The 22,405-nt window shown below is 40.9% G+C and overlaps 1 protein-coding gene across 4 annotated transcripts in view; it reads left to right on the forward strand.

Moving 5' to 3' along the window:
* SYTL4 (synaptotagmin like 4) overlaps positions 1-22,405 on the forward strand; it is a 71,321-nt gene that overhangs the window by 34,860 nt on the left and 14,056 nt on the right. For 3 of the 4 annotated variants that reach the window (XM_008701706.2, XM_008701708.2, XM_008701707.2), the window contains 9 exons: positions 10,123-10,303; positions 10,555-10,770; positions 10,901-11,010; positions 11,297-11,399; positions 20,333-20,434; positions 20,907-20,982; positions 21,338-21,428; positions 21,541-21,644; positions 22,150-22,242. In XM_008701706.2, coding sequence (XP_008699928.1) covers positions 10,194-10,303; positions 10,555-10,770; positions 10,901-11,010; positions 11,297-11,399; positions 20,333-20,434; positions 20,907-20,982; positions 21,338-21,428; positions 21,541-21,644; positions 22,150-22,242 — 1,005 coding nt within the window. In that variant the 5' untranslated portion in view covers positions 10,123-10,193. The remainder of the gene's footprint in view (positions 1-10,122; positions 10,304-10,554; positions 10,771-10,900; positions 11,011-11,296; positions 11,400-20,332; positions 20,435-20,906; positions 20,983-21,337; positions 21,429-21,540; positions 21,645-22,149; positions 22,243-22,405) is intronic. The other variant, XM_040630167.1, reaches the window with a different exon arrangement.

Raw genomic sequence — 22,405 nt, forward strand, 5'->3', positions numbered from 1 at the left:
GGCTCCCCGCTTCGTACCTCAATACTCAGCGCTGGAGATGTTCATTTGTAGAGATCCAGATGCATCTTCCTGCGTCTCAGGCTGATTCCGTGGTTGTTTAGGCTGGTCTGGTACCTATCCAGCTCGACTCGGGGGACCGGCTGAAAAAGGGGTCCCCTACTCCTCCGCCATCTTCTGCGCAATGATTTTGATCACTCTGTTCAATGTTTTACTTTATTTATTTATTTTTTAAAGATTTTGTTTAGGGGCGCCTGGGTGGCGCAGTCATTAAGCGTCTACCTTCAGCCCAGGGCGTGATCCCGGCGTTATTGGATCGAGCCCCACATCAGGCTCCTCTGCTATGAGCCTGCTTCTTCCTCTCCCACTCCCCCTGCTGTGTTCCCTCTCTCGCTGGCTGTCTCTATCTCTGTCAACTAAATAAATAAAATCTTAAAAAAAAAGATTTTATTTATTCATTTGACAGAGCGAGAGAACATAAGCAGGGGGAGCAACAGAGGGAGAGGGAAAAGCAGGTTCCCCACTGAGCAGGGAGCTGGATGGAGCCTCCATCCCAGGGCCCCGGGATCACAACCTGAACTGAAGGCAGGTGCTTAACCGACTGAGCCACACAGGCGACCCACTGTTCAATATTTTATCATTGCTTTGGCCATGATTCTGCCTGGACAGAGCCAGTAGAGCACTAGCTCTAGAATTAGATTGCCTGAGCTTGAATCCCAAAATAAACTTTGTTTATTTATTTATTTATTTATTTTTTAAAGATTTTATTTATTTATTTGACAGAGAGAGACACAGCCAGTGAGAGAGGAAACGGTCTCTCTCAGGGGGAGTGGGAGAGGAAGAAGCAGGTTCCCAGCAGAGCAGGGAGCCCCATGTGGGGCTCGATCCCAGGACCCTGGGATCACGCCCTGGGCCGAAGGCAGATGCTCAACTGAGCCACCCAGGCGCCCCTACTTTGTTTATTATTGGGCAAGTTAACCCAACTTCTCCTGGGTCCTCATCTATAAAATGGGGATGACAGTAGTACCTCATTCTTAGGGTTGTTGTGAGGATTAAAATAGTTAATATATATAAGTACTGGGTTGCCCGGCATTATAGTCAGTTCTCAGTAGATGGAACCAGTGGGGTGATGACAGTGGTGATGATCAACAGTAGTGGCAGCATGTGCAACACTGTGTGGTAAATATTGCGTTAGGTGCTGGGCCAGATACATAGAAGAATACTGAAAGTATCCTTGTTCTCTTAGGCTGTATGTATTCTCCTCGGGTATAAAAACTAAGAATTCTTCCTCAAAATTATCTATGAAAGGGACTATGAAAGAAGCTTAGTATCTTTTTTTAAGATTTTATTTATCTATTTGAGAGAGAGAGAGAGCACAAGAAGGGGCAGAGGCAGAGGGAGAGGGAGAAGCAGACTCCCCACTGAGCTGGGAGCTTGATGTGGGACTTGATCCCGGAACCGGGATCATGACCGGAGCCAAAGGCAGACCCTTAACCAACTGAGCCACCCAGGCGCCCAAGAAGCTTAGTATCTTACAGTTTAATAAAGACCAGGAAATAACCAAGTCAAGAAACTGTTGAGGTTTCAGGAACCTTATAACTATGCTGCATCATTTATACTCTTTATTGTCCTGTAGGTAATTAGTTAAAAGAAGAAGACTGTAAAGGGACTTTATGGTCTAGTTTTAAGGGAGAGCAGAAAAAGTAAATAGGATCCTCATTTCCTTTCTCACTGTGTCTGCCCTGAGCTCTTTGACTGCCGTGACTACCAAATCTGTCCTTTCAGATACGGTTCCTCTTCCTGAGGGCCAGCCCTGTGCTTCCAGCTACTTGCTGGGCCTAATTACCAGGATATCCTGTATGGACCATAAACTCAGTATGACTAAAACAAAACTTCTTGCTTTACTTCCATACCTGGTTCTTCTCTTCTTTTTTTTTTAAATTTTTTTTATTATATTATGTTAGTCACCATACAGTACATCCCTGGTTTTTGATGTAAAGTTCGATGTTTCATTAGTTGCATATAACACCCAGTGCACCATGCAACACATGCCCTCCTTACTACCCATCACCGGCCTATCCCATTCCCCCATCCCCTCCCCTCTGAAGCCCTCAGTTTGTTTCTCAGAGTCCATAGTCTCTCATGCTTCATTCCCCCTTCTGATTACCCCCCCTTTCTTTATCCCTTTCTTCCCCTACCGATCTTCCTAGTTCTTATGTTCCATAGATGAGAGAAATCATATGATAACTGTCTTTCTCTGCTTGACTTATATCACTTAGCATTATCTCCTCCAGTGCCATCCATGTTGCAGCAAATGTTGAGAACTCGTTCTTTCTGATAGCTGAGTAATATTCCTTTGTATATATGGACCACAACTTCTTAATCCAGTCATCTGTTGAAGGGCATCTTGGTTCCTTCCACAATTTAGCTATTGTGGACATTGCTGCTATGAACATTGGGGTGCATATGGCCCTTCCCTTCACTATGTCTGTATCTTTGGGGTAAATACCTAGAAGTACAATGACTGGATCATAGGGTAGCTCAATTTTTAACTTTTTAAGGGACCTCCACACTGTTTTCCAGAGTGGCTGTACCAACTTGCATTCCCACCAACAATGTAGGAGGGATCCCCTTTCTTCACATTCTCTCCAGCAATTGTTGTTTCTTGCCTTGTCAATTTTTGCCATTCTAACTGGCATAAGGTGGTATCTTAGTGTGGTTTTGATTTGAATTTCCCTGATGGCTAATGATTTTGAACATTTTTTCATGTGTCTGTTAGCCATTTGTATGTCATCATTGGAAAAGTGTCTGTTCATATCTTCTGCCCATTTTATGATTTATTTGTTTCTCGCGTATTGAGTTTGAGAAGTTCTTTGTAGATCTTGCATACCAGTCCTTTATCTGTAGTGTCATTTGCAAATATATTCTCCCATTCCGTGGGCTGCCTCTTAGTTTTTCTGACTGTTTCCTTGGCTGTGCAGAAGCTTTTTATCTTGATGAAGTCCCATAAATTCATTTTATCTTTTGTTTCTCTTGCCTTTGGGGATGTATCATGAAAAAGGTTGCTTTGGCCAATGTCGTAGAGGTTGCTGCCTATGTTCTCCTCTAGAATTTTGATGGATTCCTGTCTCACATTGAGGTCTTTCATCCATTTGGAGTTTATTTTTGTGTATGGTGTGAGAGAGTGGTCAAGTTTCATTCTTTTGCATGTAGCTATCCAATTTTCCCAGCACCATTTATTGAAGAGACTGTCTTTTTTCCACTGGATGTGTTTTCCTGCTTTATCAAAGATTAGTTGCCGAAAGAGCCAAGGGCCCATTTCTGGGTTCTCTATTCTGTTCCATTGGTCTATGTGTCTGTTTTTGTGCCAGTACCATGCTGTCTTTGTGATCACAGCTTTGTAGTACAGCTCGAAAACTGGCATTGTGATTCCCCCAGCTTCGCTTTTCCTTTTCAACAGTTCCTTGGCGATTTGGGGCCTTTTCTGGTTCCATACAAATTTAAGGACTATTTGTTCCAGTTCTTTGAAAAATGTCATTGGTATTTTGATTGGGATAGCATTGAAACTGTAGATTGCTCTGGGTAGCATGGACATTTTCACTATGTTAATTCTTCTGACCCATGAGCATGGAATATTTTTCCATCTTTTTGTGTCTTCTTCTTCAATGTCTTTCAAGAGTGATTTATAGTTTCTAGAATATAGGTCATTTACGTCTCTGGTTAAGTTAATTCCAAGGTAACGTATGGTTTTTGGTGCTATTGTAAATGGGATGGATTCCCTAATTTCTCTTTCTTCAGTCTCATTATTCGTGTATAGAAATGCAAGTGATTTCTGAGCATTGATTTTGTATCCCGCCACATTACTGAGTTGCTCTATAACTTCTAATAGTTTGGTAGTGGCTTCTTTTGGGTTTTCCATATAGAGTATCATGTCATCTGCCAAGAGAGACAGTTTGACTCTTTGCCGATTTGGATACCTTTTATCCCTTTTTTGTCGTCTAATTGCTGTTGCAAGGACTTCTAGTACTATGTCGAATAATAGTGGCAAGAGTGGGCATCCTTGTCCAGTTCCCGATCTTAAGGGAAAGGCTTCCAGCTTTTCCCCATTGAGAATGATATTTGCTGTAGGCTTTTCATAGATGGTTTTTATGAGATTGAGGAATGTACCCTCTATCCCTACACTCTGAAGGGTTTTAATCAGGAAAGGATGCTGTATTTTGTCATATGCTTTTTCTGCATCTATTGAGAGAATCATATGATTTTTGAATTTTTCTTTCTGGATAAAATCTATGACATTGGTTTGCGAATGTTGAACCTCCTTGCATACCAGGGATGAATCCCACTTGGTGTTGATGGATAATCCTTTTATGTACTGTTGGATTCTATTAGCCAGGATCTTGTTGAGGATTTTGGCATCCATATTCATTAGGGAAATCAGTCTGTAATTCTCCTTTTTGATGGGGTCTTTGCCTAGTTTGGGGATCAAGGCAATATTGGCCTCATAGAATGAGTTTGGTAGCTTTCCTTCTGTTTCTATTTTTTGAAATAGCTTTAGGAGAATAGGTATTATTTCTTCTTTGAATGTTTGGTAGAATCCCCCAGGAAAACGATCTGGGCCTGGAGTTTTGTTTTTTGGAAGGTTGTTTATCACTGTTTCAATCTCTTCATAATTAATTGGCCTGTTTAAAAAATCGATTTCTTCCTGTTTCAGTCTTGGTAGTTTATAGGTTTCTAGGAAGTCCTCCATCTCTTCCAGATTGTTCAATTTATTGGCATAAAGCTGTTGATAAAAGTTTCTAATAATCCTTCCAATTTCATTGGTGTTGGTTGTGACCTCTCCCTTTTCATTCATAATTTTATTAATTTGGGTCCTTTCTCTATTCTTTTGGAGAAGTCTTGCCAGTGGTCTGTCAATTTTATTAATTCTCTCAAAGAACAAGCTTCTAGTTCTGTTGATCTGCTCTGTTGTACTCCTGGTTTCTAATTCGTAGATTTCTGCTCTAATCTTGGTCAACTGCTTCCTCGTGCGTGGATTAGGCCTGTCCCTCTGTTGCTGTTCCAGCTTCTTGAGGTGAGAATATAAAAACTGCATTTTAGATTTTTCTATTATTTTGAATGAGGCTTGGATGGCTATGTATTTTCCCCTTAGGACTGCCTTTGCAGTGTCCCATAGGTTTTGGACCATTTTGTTTTCATTCTTGTTGGTCTCCATAAATTGTTTAAATTGATTTTTGATTTCCTGGTTTATCGAATCATTCCTAAGCAGAATGGTTCTTAGTCTCCAACTGTTTGAGTTTCTTCCAAATTTTTCCTTGTGGTTGAGTTCCAATTTCAGAGCGTTGTGGTCTGAGAATATGCAGGGAATAATTTAAGTCTTTTGGTGTCAGTTGAGACCTGTTTTGTGACCCAGAACATGGTCTAATCTTGAGAATGTTCCATGGGCATTCGAATAGAATGAGTATTCTTTGGTTCTGCTCCCGTGTTGGGGGCATATATATTTATAATTGTCATATCCACTTGTTGGATACATCCTTTAAGAATAATATAGTGCCCTTCTGTGTCTCTAACTATAGTCTTTAGTTTAAAATCCAATCTGTCTGATATGAGAATTGCTACCCCAGGTTTCTTTTGAGGTCCATTGGCATGAAAGATGGTATTCCATCCCTTTACTTTCAGTCTGGATGTATCTTTAGGTTCAAAATGAGTCTCTTGTAGACAGCAAATGGATGGGTCATTTCTTTTTATCTAATCTGCAACCCTATCGCCACAGGTTTATGGGAGCATTTAGGCCATTTACATTGAGACTGATTATTGAGAGAGATGATTTTTTTTAAAGATTTTATTTATTTATTTATTTGACAGAGAGAGAGACAGCCAGCGAGAAAGGGAACACAGCAGGGGAGTGGGAGAGGAAGAAACAGGCTCCCAGCGGAGGAGCCTGATGTGGGGCTCAATCCCCGGACCCTGGGATCATGCCCTGAGCCGAAGGCAGATGCTTAACGACTGAGCCACCCAGGCGCCCCTGAGAGAGATGATTTTAATGATGCCATGTTGCCAGTAAAGTCTTTGTTTCTATAGATTGTGACTTTCTGTTCTGTATCACTCTTGGGGCCTTTTTACTTTTATAGAACCCCCATTAATATCTCCTGTAGGGCTGATTTCGTGGTTACAAAATTGGTCAATGACTGGTGATTCTGGAAGGTCTTTATTTCTTCATCAATTCTGAATGACAGCCTTGCTGGATAAAGGATCCTTGGCTGCATGTTTTTCTCTGAGAGGGCTTTAAAAATGCCCCCCCAACACTTTCTCTCATTCCAGGTCTGTGTAGACAGGTCTGACGTAATTCTGATGCCTTTGCCTTGGTACGTGAGAAATTTCTTTGCCCTGGCCGCTTTCAATACTGTATCCTTGGATCTAATATTTGCGAAATGCACTATGACGTGACGTGGTGTAGGTTTGTCGTGGTTGAGCTTGGGAGGGGTCCTCTTTGCCTCTTGGACACGAATGTTTGTTTCCCTTGCTAGGTTAGGGAAGTTTTCAGCTACAGTTTGTTCAAATATCTCTTCTAGACCTCTGTTTTTCTCCACCCCCTCAGGGATGCCGATGATTCTGACATTGGAATGTTTCATTGAGTCAGTAATCTCCCGTAACCTACATTCATGAGAATGGATTTTTTTGAGTCCAGATTCTATTTTAGCTTTCTCTTCTACTAACCCATCCTCCAATTCACTGATACGTTCTTCTGCCTCATTCACCCTGGCCGTCAGAGCCTCTAGTTTTGACTGCATTTGGCTCATACAATTTTCAATTTCTGCCAGATTCGCTCTCATTTCCACCCTTAGAGATTCCATATTCTCATTAACATTTTCATTAATACTTTTTTCAAGTCTACACATCATCTTGACCAATGTTACTCTGAATTCCATTTCTGATAATTTGGTTATATCCATATCCATTAGTTCTGTGGCAGAGGCCACAGACTCATTGTGTTTTCTTTGCTGGGGGGAATTCTCCTTTGGTCATTCCGATGAGGAGAGGTTGCGGGGTTGTCCAGAGCCCAAATTATTGACTGGGACCCAGGCAGTGCGTACTTGTTTTATAGGGATCTTAGGGATGTGTGCTTCTTGACTTTTCAGCCTGCCTTCTGGGGGAGGGGCCTGCCGCGCCGATACTCAGGCAATCCTGTTTGGGTAGAGTCTCCATGTCCCCTGTGAGGGGGGATGGGGATGGGCACACTGTGAGCCTGTCTTTCCAGGCTTTTGTTCTCTGGCGGCTTTCCCTGGCGGTTTGCTGCTCCTCTTCTGAGAGTCAGAGCAGCAGTAGCCGAATCTCAGCTTCTGTCTCAGAACAGAGGGATCGTGGACCATTCTCCACTGATGTTCTGGCCACTTTAACTCTGTTTCTGTTGGTGCTGCTCAACCTGCAGCGTCCCGGGATGTGTGGGATGTGTGCCCCACACCCGGCGTCCCAGCCCTCACTTCCAGGGCCGGCGCATCTCTGTCCTTTGTGTTTCTAACACCGCCAGCCTCCAGCCACCCCCATGCGCTCCCGGAGCTCCCGATCTCAGTCTGGTTCCAGTGAGCACACCGGAGCTCCGTTTCAGTCTAGTGGCGCGCGTACCCTGGCTCATGGTCTCAGTCTGCTCTCTCGCAGGTGCAGGTCCGTGAGTCTGCCTGCTCCCCCGTGCAGGTGACTACCGCTTCCTGGCGCCCAAACGTGGTGGCTCCCTCCCCCTTCCGTTTATCTTCTGTTATCTGTGCGCGGTTTCATGGCTCCCCGCTTTGTACCTCAATACTCAGCGCTGGAGATGTTAATTTGTAGAGATCCAGATGTATCTTTCTGCGTCTCAGGCTGATTTCGTGGATGTTCAGGCTGGTCTGGTACCTATCCAACTCGACTCAGGGGACCGGCTGAAAAAGGGGTCCCCTACTCCTCTGCCATCTTAACTCCAACAAAACCTGGTTCTTCTCTTCTAACTCATACCACTGTTAGGATGCTCACTAATCCATCAGTTGTTAAACCTGGACATGCAAGGTTTTTGACCTTGCCTTCTTCATCCTCTTAGTCACTCCATTCTGTCAGTTCTGCTTCTCAGACTTTATTCTCTCTTCTTTGTCCTGCTGCCCTGGTTTCCACCTGCCCTGCAGCAGATTCAGCAAGTACATGTATTCCAAACATGGGTTTCAAGCATTGTGATTGGCCCTTTAACACACATTATTTCATTTTCTTAATAACTTTGTGAAATAGGTAATTTTGTACATGAGAAACCAGAGGGTGAAAGAAATAAAATGACTTCCCAAGTTGGTTAGAGGCGCACTTAGTAAACCTAGATTGTTTTTTTTCTGGGCTATTACAATAATCCCCCTGTCTTCTTTGAATTTGCTTTTTGAGGATTTAAAAGCAAGACATATTTTCTGTAAAAGAATCATAACCATTTATAGTAAAAACTGAAAGTTGTCACATCCCAATTTTATTCCCCAAGAGAAACCAATGATCGTGGTTTTTGTTCCAGATCTTTTCCTCTACATATACAAATGTATATAGATAAATACTTTACCAAAGAAATCATTAAGTATAGTCTGGCAACTACTTTCTTTTTCCCTCTCCAAGATGCATTTTCATACAGATATACCACATTTTTAATGGTTGCATAGTATGCCATTATATGGAAGTATTGTTTAAAGAACTTTTTTGTTTTGCTCTTATAAATAATGTTGAAGTAACATTCTTGTATATATACTGTTGTATGCACATTTCTATGAACATTCCTATAGGTAGATTCCTAGAAGTGGTATTGCTTGGCTAAGGAATGTACATATTTTACAATGTGGGGTACTTCCAGATTGCACTTCAGTTTGTCTTTTGAATCAATCTTTTGTTCTAGAATGATCTCTGTAAAATGGATTTAATCATGGGATTTCCCAATATCAAAAACAAAGCAACAACAAACATGTTTGATGGACTTCTATTGTCCATCTTCTTTTGGATAAATTCAAAAATTCTTAATTTTTAAGAATGAGAGTTACAGGGGCACTGGGGTGGCTCAGTCAGTTAAGCCCTGCCTTCAGCTCAGGTCATGATCCTGGGATCCTGGAATTGAGCCCCACATCTGGCTCTCTGCTCAGTGGGGAGTCTGTTTCTCCCTCTCCCTCTGCCCCTCACCCCCTGCCCCCACTCATGCTCTCTCTCTCAAAAAAAATAAATCTTTTTTTTGAAAAAGAATGAGAGTTATAAAATTTAGCTCAAACCTATCTTTCCTACCATTCCCCCCCACCAACAAAAATATACTGTTTTATAAGGAAAAATCCACCTTTTCTGTAAAACCTTCCATATATGCAGGTCTTTCTCTTCTCTCTCTATGTAGGATAGAATTAATTACTTCCTTCTTTAGGTTCCTATAGCATTAAATTTATTATCTCTCTGATAGCACTTAGTGAACTGTACTGTATTTCCCCTACTAGTCTGTGAACTTCCTAAGGACAAGAATCCTGTTTTACTCATCTCTATATTCCTAGCACTTTGCACAATGCCTGTCAGTGTGGGTGCTTCACAAATGTGTGTGAAATGGGTGAAGATATTCTTCAGGTAGTGGTAGCAATATGAACTTTGGGAGATAGAGTAGGTGGTGGAAGTTTTGAAGTGTAGCATAAAGCTAACTGAGTCCCGAGAATGTGGAAGCTGGTCAGGAAAGGAGAAATGGGCTTCAGCTGGCAGGAGCCCTCATGTGGTTTTCTCCTCACTACAGAAACCAGCTGTCTGATTATTTGGATTAATAGACTTGGGACTGAGAACATGTAAAGTATTGAAAATTGGATGATTGTGGATTCACTTGGTGTCGGGAGAGTTTGACTTAGCTGTTGTGTGCTTATTCCAGACTAAGATGCTTATGTTGAAGACTCAACCCTTTCCCAGGGTCATGAATAAGTTTTTCTTCTTGAAAAATCAAAGCCTCCTCATTTTCAGGGCAGGATTCAGGTGGGAGTAGGAATGGTAAATAGGTCAGATACTTCTACATCATCTTTTTAGCCTGGCTTAAGGGGAAAGTAGCCTACTAAGAGGTTCTAGGGCTGTGGGCCTACTCTGGAGTAAATTATCTGTGTGAAAATAGTTCTTATCTTATTTCAGGCAACTCTGGGTGGCTCTCCTGGTCTGGTTGCTTTGAAGAAAGAAGAGTAGAAGAAAAAATAGAATAAATCATGTCAGAGATACTTGACCTTTCTTTTCTGTCTGAGGTGGAGAGGGATTTGATCCTCAGTGTTCTACAACGAGATGAGGAGCTCCGGAAAGCAGATGAGAAAAGGATCAGGTAAGAGTTCCCGAAAAAGCACAGGTTCCCAGACCTTTGACCAATTTTATTTGGACCTTTCCTTATACCTCCCACGCGACTGTCAGAGGAACTTGTGTACAGGTTTACAATTCCTCACTAGGTCAGGCTGGGCTCTGGAGTTGTTGCTTCCACAGAACCAAATAGTCTTACTGTCTTGTCCCCTCAACAACTTTCCATCCAACCTATGCAGATTGTGAATGCGTTTGTGCTTCTCCCTGGGGTCTTGGCAGGCGACTGAAGAATGAGCTACTGGAGATAAAAAGGAAAGGGGCCAAGAGGGGCAGCCAACACTATAGCGATCGGACCTGTGCCCGGTGCCAAGAGAGCCTGGGCCGTTTGACTCCCAAGACCAACACTTGTCGGGGTTGTAATCACCTGGTGTGTCGGGACTGCCGCATCCAGGAAAGCAATGGTATCTGGAGGTGCAAGGTGTGCACCAAGGAAATGTGAGTATCACCTATGGAGAGAGAAAAGGAAGCCCCAGCTGTGGGGAGAATTTCCCTCTTTGGCCTTTGTTAGTTGAATGACAAGAACCATTAAAAAAAATCATCTCTTACTTCTTTTATCCTTTCCCAGAGAGCTGAAGAAGGCAACTGGAGACTGGTTTTATGACCAGAAAGTGAATCGCTTTGCTTACCGCACAGGCAGTGAGATAATTAGGATGTCCCTGCGCCGCAAGCCTGCAGGTACTGGCCCTGTCTGGAAATGTTTTGTTGTTGTTTTTGTTGTTGTTGTTTGTTTTTTGGATTTTGTTTTTTGTTTTTGTTTTGTTTTGTTTTTTGAGGTGCTTGACTTCAGTGATAGATCCTCTGACATGGAATCCTATTATAGTCTTACTGGTAGTGTCTTCACTTCATGGGCTCTCTGGGGGGCAATATAAAGATTATATTGCCATCCCTTCTGCAAGTGTGATGTGTTTCCCTTTCCCGCTCTCATCACCACCACTATGCGATGCTTTTGTTTGTCTTGAAGTGAGTAAAAAAGAGACACTGGGACAGTCCCTTCTTCATCAGTCACAGATGAGTGATATCTGGCCAGGAAGAAAGATCATTCAGGAGCAACAGAAGGAGCCCAGGTAAGATAAATAACTTAAATCCTTTTAACTTATTTTAACATTATTTTAAACTTTCTTCTATTTACAAAATAATAGCTTTTTATTACAGGAAAATTCGGAAAGTACAGAAAAGAATAAAGAAAGAGGGGGAGAATCCTAATCCTACCACCCACATGTAAACGTTAACATTTTGGCATATTTATTCTGTTCTTTTTTTAAAAAAACATTTTATTTATTTATTTGAGAGAGCAAGAAAGCATGAGCAGGGGGGAGGGGCAAATGGAGGGGGAGAAGCAGGCTCCCCGTTGAGCGGGACTCAATCCCAGGACCCTGGGATCATGACCTGAACCAAAGGCAGAGGCTTAACCAACTGAGAGACCCAGGTGCCCTTACTCTGTTCTGTTAAGAATAATTTAAAGATGAATAAAAATAACACATACTCATTATTAAAAATTTGACCAGTATAGGAAACAATAAAGAAGGCAAAAAATCACCCAAATTCCTGCTAGCCTAGTATTCACATGTGAAAATTATTTCAGATATCTTTTGTGTGTGTGTGTGTGCGCGCGTATATATATATATATATATATAGAGAGAGAGAGAGAGAGAAGGATGGATGGGTGGATAGACTGAAAAATCTGTGTAATATTGAATCATAACATATACGTTAAAAGCATGCTATTTAATTTTACTTGAATTTAACAGAATAAAACAGAAGAAATTAAAATTGAAGAATTGCTCATCTTCATACAAATGTTTCTTTACCATAAAAAATATTAGCCATTAACATCCATCTAAGTTTAAGGAAAAAAAATCAAAAAAACCATTGAGTAGTCATTTTTTTCCTAGTGTCTTTTTGTAACAAGCTTATGGAGATATAATTCACATACCATACAATTCACCGATTTATAACATATAATGGATGCAATGGTTTTTAGTGTGGTCACAGAACTTTGCAACCATCACCTCAACTGATTTAGAAGTTTTCATCACCTTAATAAGAAACCCTGTACTCTTTAGTTATTACTCCCCCAACTTCCTTATCCTTCCCCACCCCTAAGCAATCACTGATCTACTTTCTATCTCTATATTTGCCTGTTCTGGACATTTCATTTAAATGAAATCAAAGAATATGTGGTCCTTTGTAACTGTCTTCTCTCACTTAACATAATGTATTCAAGGTTCATCCATGTTATAGCATGTATCAGGACTTAATTTCTTTTTATTGCCAAATAATATTCTATTATATATTCTAATAATATTCTATTATATGTATATACCACATTTAAATTATCCGTTCATCTGTTGATGGGCATTTGGGTTGTTTTCCCTTTTGGGTTATAAGTAATGCGGCTATGAACTTTCATTATGAGTTGTTGTATGGACATAACATTTTCATTTCTTTTAGGTAGATACCTACTAGTGGAGTGCTAGGTCAGTCATTTAGTCATTTTAAAAAATCTACCTGTTTCAATATTATCAGTGGACTCTCTGCTATGAAAGAGGAGGAGATTAGCTTTCTTATACTTTATCCCAGTGCTTTGCCCTACTCCCATTTTTTATTACTCAAATTACTTTTACTTTGGCAGCACTTATAACATTTACATTTTGTTATGCAAACATCAATCATCTGCCTGTTTTATCTGTTTGTTTAGTTTTAGTTCATATTTAAAAGGATTGTATGCTTATAACTAGGCCTTGGACCATGGCTTCTCTATATTTCTGAATTCTTTCATTGACTTCTTGGTTGTTTGGATTTTATCACTGGGAAATTACTTCAAGAAGGGCTTGCAGAAGCTATATTTATTTTAGTCTCTCATGTTAAGAATGTCTGCCTGGTGACTTTATACTTGAATGATATCTTCGCTGGATACTGTATTCTTGGGTCACACTTTCTTTCCCTCAGAATGTTGTAGACATTACTCCATTGTCTTCTGCCACTGAATGTGACTGTGATGAAGTCTGAGGCCAGCTAGACTTTTGTTTTTCTCCCTTGTAGGTAACTGACTGTGTGTGTGCGTGTGTGTCCACACACATCTCAATGGTGGTCATGCTGCATCATTTCCCCCTAATATGTACCCTTGATGAGTCTTTTCTTCATTGCTGGAAAATTTTTCTGTATCATATTCTCTGAACTTTTTTCCTGTTTCATTAGTTAAGTTTCCCACCTTAGGGATGTTGGATTTCTTATTTCTTTATCCTCCTTTTCTGTCCTTTTCTTTTACTTTCAAATGCAAGAGAAAAGAAAGGTAAAAGCAATGAGCTGTGAGTAATCGAAACCTTTCCTCTGTGCTATTACTTCGATTTTCAGACATTTTCTTTCTTCCCCCTTTTCCCTTTCTTTTTGCTGTATCAATGTACTTTTAGAACGGATTATGGGGCACCTGCGTAGCTCACTGAGTTAAGCATCAGACTCTTGGTTTCAGCTCAGATCATGATCTCAGGGTCATGATGTCAAGCCCCACATTGGGCTCCATGCTCAGTGCAGAGTCTGCTTGAGATTCTTTCCCCCTCCCTCTCCCTCCCTCTCTGCTCCTCCCCACACCATACACTGTGTTCTCTCTCTCTCAAGTAAATAAGTAAATAAATAAATATCTTTAAAAAAGAGAATGAATTATCTTGATTAGCTTTTAATTTGTTCTTTGCTCTCAATCTTCCTTTTCCCCTAATTTTGTTGTTTTATCATCTTTGCTGTTTGAACTCTTATGCTTAATCAAATATGTATTCTTATTAAGTTCCTATAGGGTATAAAGTACTCACAAGAATGCGACTTATTTTCTTAGGGTTATATTCTTCTACAGAATAGTTCTTTGCCTATATTGCAAGTTGTTTCTATTTCTCTCCACCCCGTGGCATATTTCTATATCTGCCAGACCATTTCTTCTCATTTTACTCATGTTTAACCTGGGAAGTTCTGCCTGTATATTTTATTTGCTCTGATACAGTGTGTGAATTCTTGACAGGCTTCTCACCTCAACCTGAGACAATTTATCTCTTCCCTACCCCCAACTGTACTTTAAGAACAGAATATTGCTTTTGATATGCTTCTTTTTTTGGCACCTCAGGGGAAGGGCAAAATGCAGCTTGGGGGTCTTGGGTTTGGGTCTGCTGAAATGGTCTTAAATGTCCAGGCTCACACAGTCCAGCTCTGGATGCATCATCTAATGCATACCTGTGCTGCCTGAAAGATGACATACCCCAGTAGTCGTGTCTGCCTCTGTTGGGGTCCTGCAGTGGTACCTGGGGCTACAAATCTTGAGAACTTTTGTTTGCCTCGACTTGTTCCAGGACTGCCTACTCACTCACTTTGTCTGCACATCTCTGCATTGGATGGAATTTTGCTGAGCTAAGTCTTTCTTCTGTTTTCTTAGCCATGACATTTTGAACTTCATGACTTGAGGTTTTACTCCTTATTTGGTTGCTGCTGGTGAATTTTTTGGCTTTTCATTTGTGGTTTTTTTCCCCTAACTCTCCCTCAGCCAAAGAGAAATGACTTAATCACATTTTAGATGATTGTTGAAAAGCAATATAGAAATATGTAAAACGGGCCCCCAGTAACCTCACTGCTTCTGCCCCAGACTATTATTATTAATAGGCATTACTAGTTTTGGTGTATGGACTGCCAGACTGTCTAAATGTACAAATACGGATTGGATTCTTAATTTTTTTATTTTTAATAAGATTTATTTATTTTTTTACTTGAGAGAGAGAGTGTGTGTGTGAGAAAGAGAGAGAGAGAGAGAGAGAGCACAGAGGGAGAGAGAGAAGCCGACTCCCTGCTGAGCAGGGAGCCTGATGTGGGGACTTGATCCCAGGACCCTGAGATCATGACCGAAGCCGATGACAGATGCCCAACTGACTGAGCTCCCCAGGCACCCTGGATTCTTAAATTTTAAATCTCTCTTTTTTAAAAGGATCATACTACATACATATTCAGCAGTACAAATTGAAAGAGAAAGATTTTAAAAACTCAATAATATAGATAATCCCATAGAAAATTGGCAAAATATTTGAACAGGCATTTTGCCAAAGGCAATATACAGATGTCAAATAAGCACATAAAAAGATGCTCAACATCTTTAGTTATTAGGGAAATGCAAATTAAAGTTGTAACAAGATACCACTGTATACCCACTAAACTGGCTAAAATTTAAAAACTGACCTTACCAATTGTTGGTGAGGACATAGAGCAACTAGAATTCTCATACACTGCTGGTGGGAATGTGCAACAGTGCAGCCCCTTTGAAAACCAGGTGAGTAGTAGTTGAGTTAAATGTGTACTGCCTCGCGATTCAGCCATTCCATTCCTCAGTATTTACTCAAGAGAAGCTAAAACCTATGTCCATGCAAAGACTTGCACATGAATGTTCATAGCAGCTTTGTTTGTAATAGCCAAAACCTGGCAACAGCTCAAATGTCTATTAACAGGTGAAGGGATAAATTGTGGTTGGTTTATATAGTAGAATACTACTCAGCAATGGAAAGGAATAAACTATTGATAAAAGCAATAACACGGGTGAATCTCAAAATAATCATGCTGAATGAAAGAAGCCCAACAAAAGAGAGGACATACTGTATGATTCTATTTATTTAAAATTCTAGAAAATGTAACCCACGTTTTAGCGGCGGAATGCAGATCAGCACTTTCTGTCTGGGGACAGAGGCAGGAAGGGAGGAATGGATATAAAGGAGGAAGAGGAAACCTTTGAGAGCGATAGATGTATTCCCTCACTTAATTGTGGTGATGGTTTCCCAAGTGTATGTCTATGTTAAAACTCATCAAATTGCACACTTAACCACGTGCAGTTTATATCAGTTGTAACTTGAGGTGTAAAAGGAACAATTCTAGAAAAATACAACATCAACATCTTTCCATGTCCGCACCAAGGGTCTGGCTCATTCTTTCTGCTCTCTGTATGATGTTTTGTTGTATGTATGTATGTACTGTGATTTTATCCACACGGTTTCGGGGGCGTGACTCATCTGTTCTAGGTGATGAGGCCCCCTTTCTCCTTTTGGATAAGGATAAAAAACAGCTTTTATTTCCTGAATCTGATGAACACATCTGACCTCATCGGTCAGAATATAATTTCTGAAACCTACTGCTTCTGGCTGTCTATGACCTCTTGTCTCATTGGACCCAGAAGACTTACTTATCCTAAATATGGAAGCAGATTAAGTGGCCATAAATGATCTTTGCCATAAAATTATGGAGCCTCAGAAGTAATCAAATTCAGCCCTTTTATTTTTACAGAAAAGAAAGCAAGAGAAGTGATTTACCTGAGATCATACAGATAGTTCGAGCCCAGGACTCCCATCTCTTGGTCTATTTTTTCCTGCACAGATGTCAGTAATTGCCTTTTTGCCCTAGGGTTGTCTGTATCAGCTCCAGATTAGTACGTATTAATCTTTAGGAAAAAATACAAGCAGAAAACACACTCCATGGGCTATTGTTAAACTACCTCTCTAGAGGAATGGTTCTGCTGTGGGTTCTTTATTCTTTGGAACGAAGGGGGGAAACAGAATGATTCTAAAGTAAAAAGGAAATCAACTTCCCTGCTGTCTTGGACTATAAAATGAACATATCTCTCAAGAAGTGACCACCGTTTCACCTCTTGCAGGCCCTAGGATTTCAACCCTTGCTGTCTGTTTTCACAAAGCTATTGCAAACATCATGTGATAACTTGGAAAGTTTATTCTTTACTGACTAAGACATTGTAGATTCTGGTGATTTTGTTCTTTTTTCTTTTTCTGGTTACTTTGTTCTTTGTTCATGTATTAGTTCGCGCATTTTTTTAAGCAAATGTCTATGAATGCCTACTATTTGCCACGCACTGTTTTAGGCCGTGGGATACACTGGTAAAATACAAGAAAGTCCCTTGCTTGTAGAGCTTAGATTTGGGGATGGCCAGACACAGACAATAATCAAATAAATATATCAAATCAGATGTTGACAGGTGCTGTGGAGAAAATGAAGTAGGCTAAAGGTATAGGGAGTGCCAGGAAAACATGTTGTGTACCCATGCGGTTTTACTTAGAATAGCCAGGGAAGAGTCTTAATAATACAGTGATATCTGAGCAAAGACAAGAAGCAAATGAGGGAGCAAACCCTGAGAGTGTCTGGCGGAAAAGCACTGTGCGCAGAGAAAGCAGAAGATATAGACCTTAAGGTGAGTTGGTATTTGGCGTGTTTGAGTAATCTGGAACTGGGTGAGCAAGTAGGAGGAGTGGTAGGAGATGAGGACAGAGAAAGGAGGAGAAGCAGATCATGTAAGCCTTTGTCCACACTTGTAAGGGTTCTTTCATTCTGAGTGACATGATCTACTTTTTCTATTTTTAAACTGAGGTAAAATTTAACAATTTTAAGGTATGCCATCCAGTGGCTTTTAGTACTTTCAGAATGCTGTGCAACCTTTCTTCTCCTAATGTCCTCCCTGCTTTCCTTATGTTCCACAAATAAGTGAAACCATATGATAATTGTCTTTTTCTGCTTGACAAATGAAGGGGGGGAAACAGGGGGAGACGAACCATGAAAGACTATGGACCCCGGGGAAACAAACCGAGGGCTTCAGAGTGGAGCGGGGTGGGGGGATGGGCTAGCCCGGTGATGGGTATTAAGGAGGGCACGTATTGCATGGAGCACTGGGTGTTATATGCAAACAATGAATCATGGAACACTACGTCAAAAGCTAATGATGTACTGTATGGTGACTAACATAACATCAAAAAAAAAAAAAAGAATGCTGTGCAACCATTCCACGGTCTAACTTCAGAACATTTTCATCACTACAGAAAGAAACCCTGCCCCCATTAAGTGCCACTCCCAGTTTCCTCCAGTCCCTAATCTGCTTTCTGTCTCTCTGTAGATTTGCCTATTCTTGATATTTCATATAAATGGAGTCATGTAAAATACGTCTTGCTTCTTTCACTTAGCATAATGTTTTCAAGGTTCATCCATGTTGTAGGATGGATCAGAACTTTATTTCTTTTTATTGACAGTAATATTTCACTGTATGGATACACCACCTTTTGTTTATCCATTCATCCATTGGTAGACATTTAGACTGTTTCTGCCTGTTGGCTATTGTGAATAATGCTGGTCTGAACATTCATGTACAGGTTTTTGTGTGGACACATGTTTTCAGTCCTCTTGGGTATATACCTAGAAGTGGAATTGCTGGGTCGTATGGTAATTCTGTTCTGGATTTATATTTTATTTTTTATTTTTATTTATATTTTATTTTTATATTTATTTATTTTAAAGATTTAATTTATTATTATTATTATTATTTTTGTCAGAGGGAGAGCACAAGCAGGGGGAGTGGCAGGCAGAGGGAGAAGCAGGCTCCTTGCTGAGCAAGGAGCCCCTGGATTTATATTTTAAAAGCTCATTTTGACTGTTCTATTGAGGATAGATTGTGTAGGGACAAGGGTAGAAGTAGGGAGTTCAGTCAGGAGGCTATTGTGACCACATTGTGACCAGGGATGGTGGTTTGGACCAAAGTAATGGCAGTGGAGGGGCTGAGAACTGGTCAGATTCTAGATATAACTGAAGACAGAGCCAAGAGTATTTGGTAACAGATTGGGTTTGTATTGTGAGAGAATGAGGGAAGTTAAGAGAAACTGTAAAGATTTTTCACCAGACAAATGAAAGGAAGAAGTTGTCATTTGATGAAAATGAGGGAAGAGCAGGTTTGGGGGAGGATTAGGGCCTTAGTTTTGCACTTGCTGTGTTTGAGACATCCGAGCAGAGATGTCAAGTAGGCTGTTGGAAATACAAGCCTGGCATTTGAGTGAGAGACAAATTTAGGAGTTATTGGTTTATAGAGGATATTTAAAGCCATGAGACTAGATGAGATCATTTAGGGATAATTCTAGATAGTGTAGAGAAGCAGCCTAAGGAATAAGCCTGGACACAATCCAAAGATTAGAGGTTTAGGAGATGAAGGACCAGCAAAGGAGCCTGAGAAGGGCACCGAAGCAAGGTCAGAGGACCAGGAGAGTGTCGTGTCCTGGCAGCCAAGTGAAATTAGTTGAGATTCTTGAGGAAGAATGATTTTTTCCTTTTTCTTACTGCTCTCACAAATTCCCTGAGGTCCAGGAATGGTGTCCTTCCCTTTAGCAATGAGGACTGCTGTTTTGAATGCCCAAGGTCATCCCTAAAGCTGAGAAAGAATTCTGGTCTTCTAAATACGGTCTTTGAAGCATACTTCTTATTTACGTGTCTACTTTAAGCCCCACTAAGGGGATTCAGTCAACAAATATAGGAATGCCCACTGTATGGTAATTTCTCTTCTAGGCACTGGGAACACAGCAGTGAATAAGATATGTGGTCACTGATATCACAGAACTTAGTCTAACGGAGGAGAAAGACATTAAATAAGTCATTTGTTTAAATTATTGAATAAATTAAATAATTTGTTTAAAAGACATAAATAATTACATATATGATGACTGCTGCCAAGAAATCAGGGTGCTTTCGGAGCATATAGGAAGGTTACTAATCCAGACTTGGAGTGAGGACAGAGTCAGAGAGATCTAGAGGAATTAACATAGAAGGAGAGACCTGTAGGAGGAGTTGATTTAACCAGGTGGGGGAAATGGTCATTGTGAAAAGAACATGCCAGTCAGAAAAAAGAGTAAAGGGGAGAATTTTGGCATATTCAAGGAACCAAAAGAGCTTAATCATTCTGGAAACGTAAAGTATAAGGAGGGTGGAGACGAGTCCGGAGAAGCGAGCAGAGGGCAAAATCCTGAGGGTTTTCTTGCCATGGTAAGGAGTTTGAACTCCATCCCAACAGCAGTGAGGAACTGCTGACCAGTTTTCAAAGTATACTCAGATATTTATCTTAGAAAGATCACGCAGGCTACCAGTGTGAATGGGCTGGAAGGAAGCCTGCTCCCAGCAGGAGAGCCCACTTCCTCTACATATCAGCTCCTGGTTTTTATTCTAGTGTGCCATTTGAAGTGCCCAAGCTGAAAAGTGGAAGGAGTGCGCTGGAGGCTGAGAGTGAGAGTCTGGATAGCTACACAGCTGACTCGGATAGCCTGTCAAGGTGAAACCCCTACAAGTCCCTGCACCTCCGCTCATCCCAAGTCTCCATTTTGTTGTCTAGTTCAGGATACAGGGTGCCTGTAGCTTCAGTGTGTCTACCTTCCATCCTCAGCAAGTCAAATGAAGTATTTTCTCTGACCTCGCCACAAGTCTTGTCAGTAGTACATCTTCTGTTGGCTCTGAGCACAGCCTTCTGGGGCATGCTGACTTCCACGGGCTGCTGCATCTTGGAGGAGTCTTCTTGGACCAGTAGCAACTGCCCCTGATGTCCCTTAGGAATGGGGGAGTGAGTGTGTTCGGGCAAAGTTGCTTATCTGATTGTCTGCATTCCTGCAAGGTCAATCAGATGTGAAGTAATACCTTCTGGATTTGGTTACTGCATGACCCCAACCAGTGGCTCTCCTTCCAGTCAGCTTCCATAGATGGGGAAGGTGAGGAGGTGATTTTGTTATAACTTCTGTATCTACCTCCAGGAGAGACTCTCTGGATAAATCTGGCCTCTTTCCAGAATGGAAGAAGATGTCTGCCCCCACATCTCAAGTGGAAAAGGTAAGCTTTAGTTATTGGTCAGGTGGGGTCTCTCTCTTTCTCTCTCTTTTCCTCTCTTTTCTCTCTTTCTTTCTCCCTTCTCAGGAGCAGTTTACATCAAGAATTCAACTAAACAAATTTCAGTTCAAATTCTCTTGGGAGTATCTAAGGTTTTGGTTGAAACATGTGAGAAAATATGTTTCATACTACTTCCTAGGATTAAATTAAATTCCTAAGATTAAATTAATCTTTCCTTTAACTTTGTATAGTTTAGCAAAAATCTGAGCCCTATTCTTCGAAAGGCTGTTTTTCCTTACTCCATCCTCCCACCTTCCCTACAATCCTTTTCCATTTCCTTGCCCTTATTCCTTCCTAGGAAACTCAGCCTGGGGGTCAAAATGTGGTATCTGTTGATGAGGGTGAAATGATATTTAAGAAAAACACCAGAAAAGTCATCAGGCCTTCAGGTAGGTTTCCCTTCATGGCCTCTGAGATTGAAGTCCTGCATACCCTGGATGTGTTCTTGGTATGGAAAAGAGTAGGTCTCTTATGATTTGGGTTTTTTGGTCTTCCATTCAGAATATACTAAATCTGTGATTGATCTTCGCCCGGAAGATGTGGGACATGAAAGTGGCTCCTTGGGAGACAGAAGCAAATCTGTCCCAGGCCTCAGTGTAGATATGGTAAGTACCCTTGTATTGGTCACTATATGAAATTTTATAAATCTAAAGTTGACCTTAGTACTTGATACTCCTAATCAACCTGTTTAATTCTTTAGGAAAAGGCAACATGAATCTTGATTCCTCCAAATTTCTAAAGTAAATCTGGTTGCTGAATCGCTTAAAGGAAAAGACTGCCTTCACTGTCTCTTTCAACTTCTAATGCGTTGCTTGATATATAGTTGGGAGCTCAAATAAATAATTATTTTGATTAAAATATAAAGGGATGGTAGGGTTGGGGCAGTCAAATGGGAAAGAGATATTCCTATCTTGTTCTTTTGAGATTAGAAAAAGAGGGTTGGAATATAGCTTAGAAGCCTGAAATGGGAGACACAAAATAAGGATAATGTGCATGCATGTGCTCATGACACCTCAGAGTTGAGCGATAATTATGGCTCCCACTCAAGGAAGTTTTTTAGTCTTTGAACTTCTAACTTTACTAACTCTGAATCTATATTTACTGTTCCAGGAAGAGGAAGAGGAAGAAGAAGACATTGACCATCTGGTGAAGCTGCATCGCCAGAAGCTAGCCAGGAGCAGCATGCGAAGCGGTTCCTCCATGGTAAGTTCTATTAGTTCTGTGGCTACAAACATATTGGGGTCCTGGGAATGAAGGAAATATCTCTCTAGAGCAGACTCGGGACCTGGGGAAATCATCCTAGTCACTCTTTCCAGGTAAGTGAGACGCATTTGTCTGTTCATAGGCTCAATTTACATAGTAGTTG

The sequence above is a fragment of the Ursus maritimus genome, assembly GCF_017311325.1.
Source record: "Ursus maritimus isolate PB19 chromosome X unlocalized genomic scaffold, ASM1731132v1 scaffold_X1, whole genome shotgun sequence".
Taxonomy (NCBI): Eukaryota; Metazoa; Chordata; class Mammalia; order Carnivora; family Ursidae; genus Ursus; species Ursus maritimus.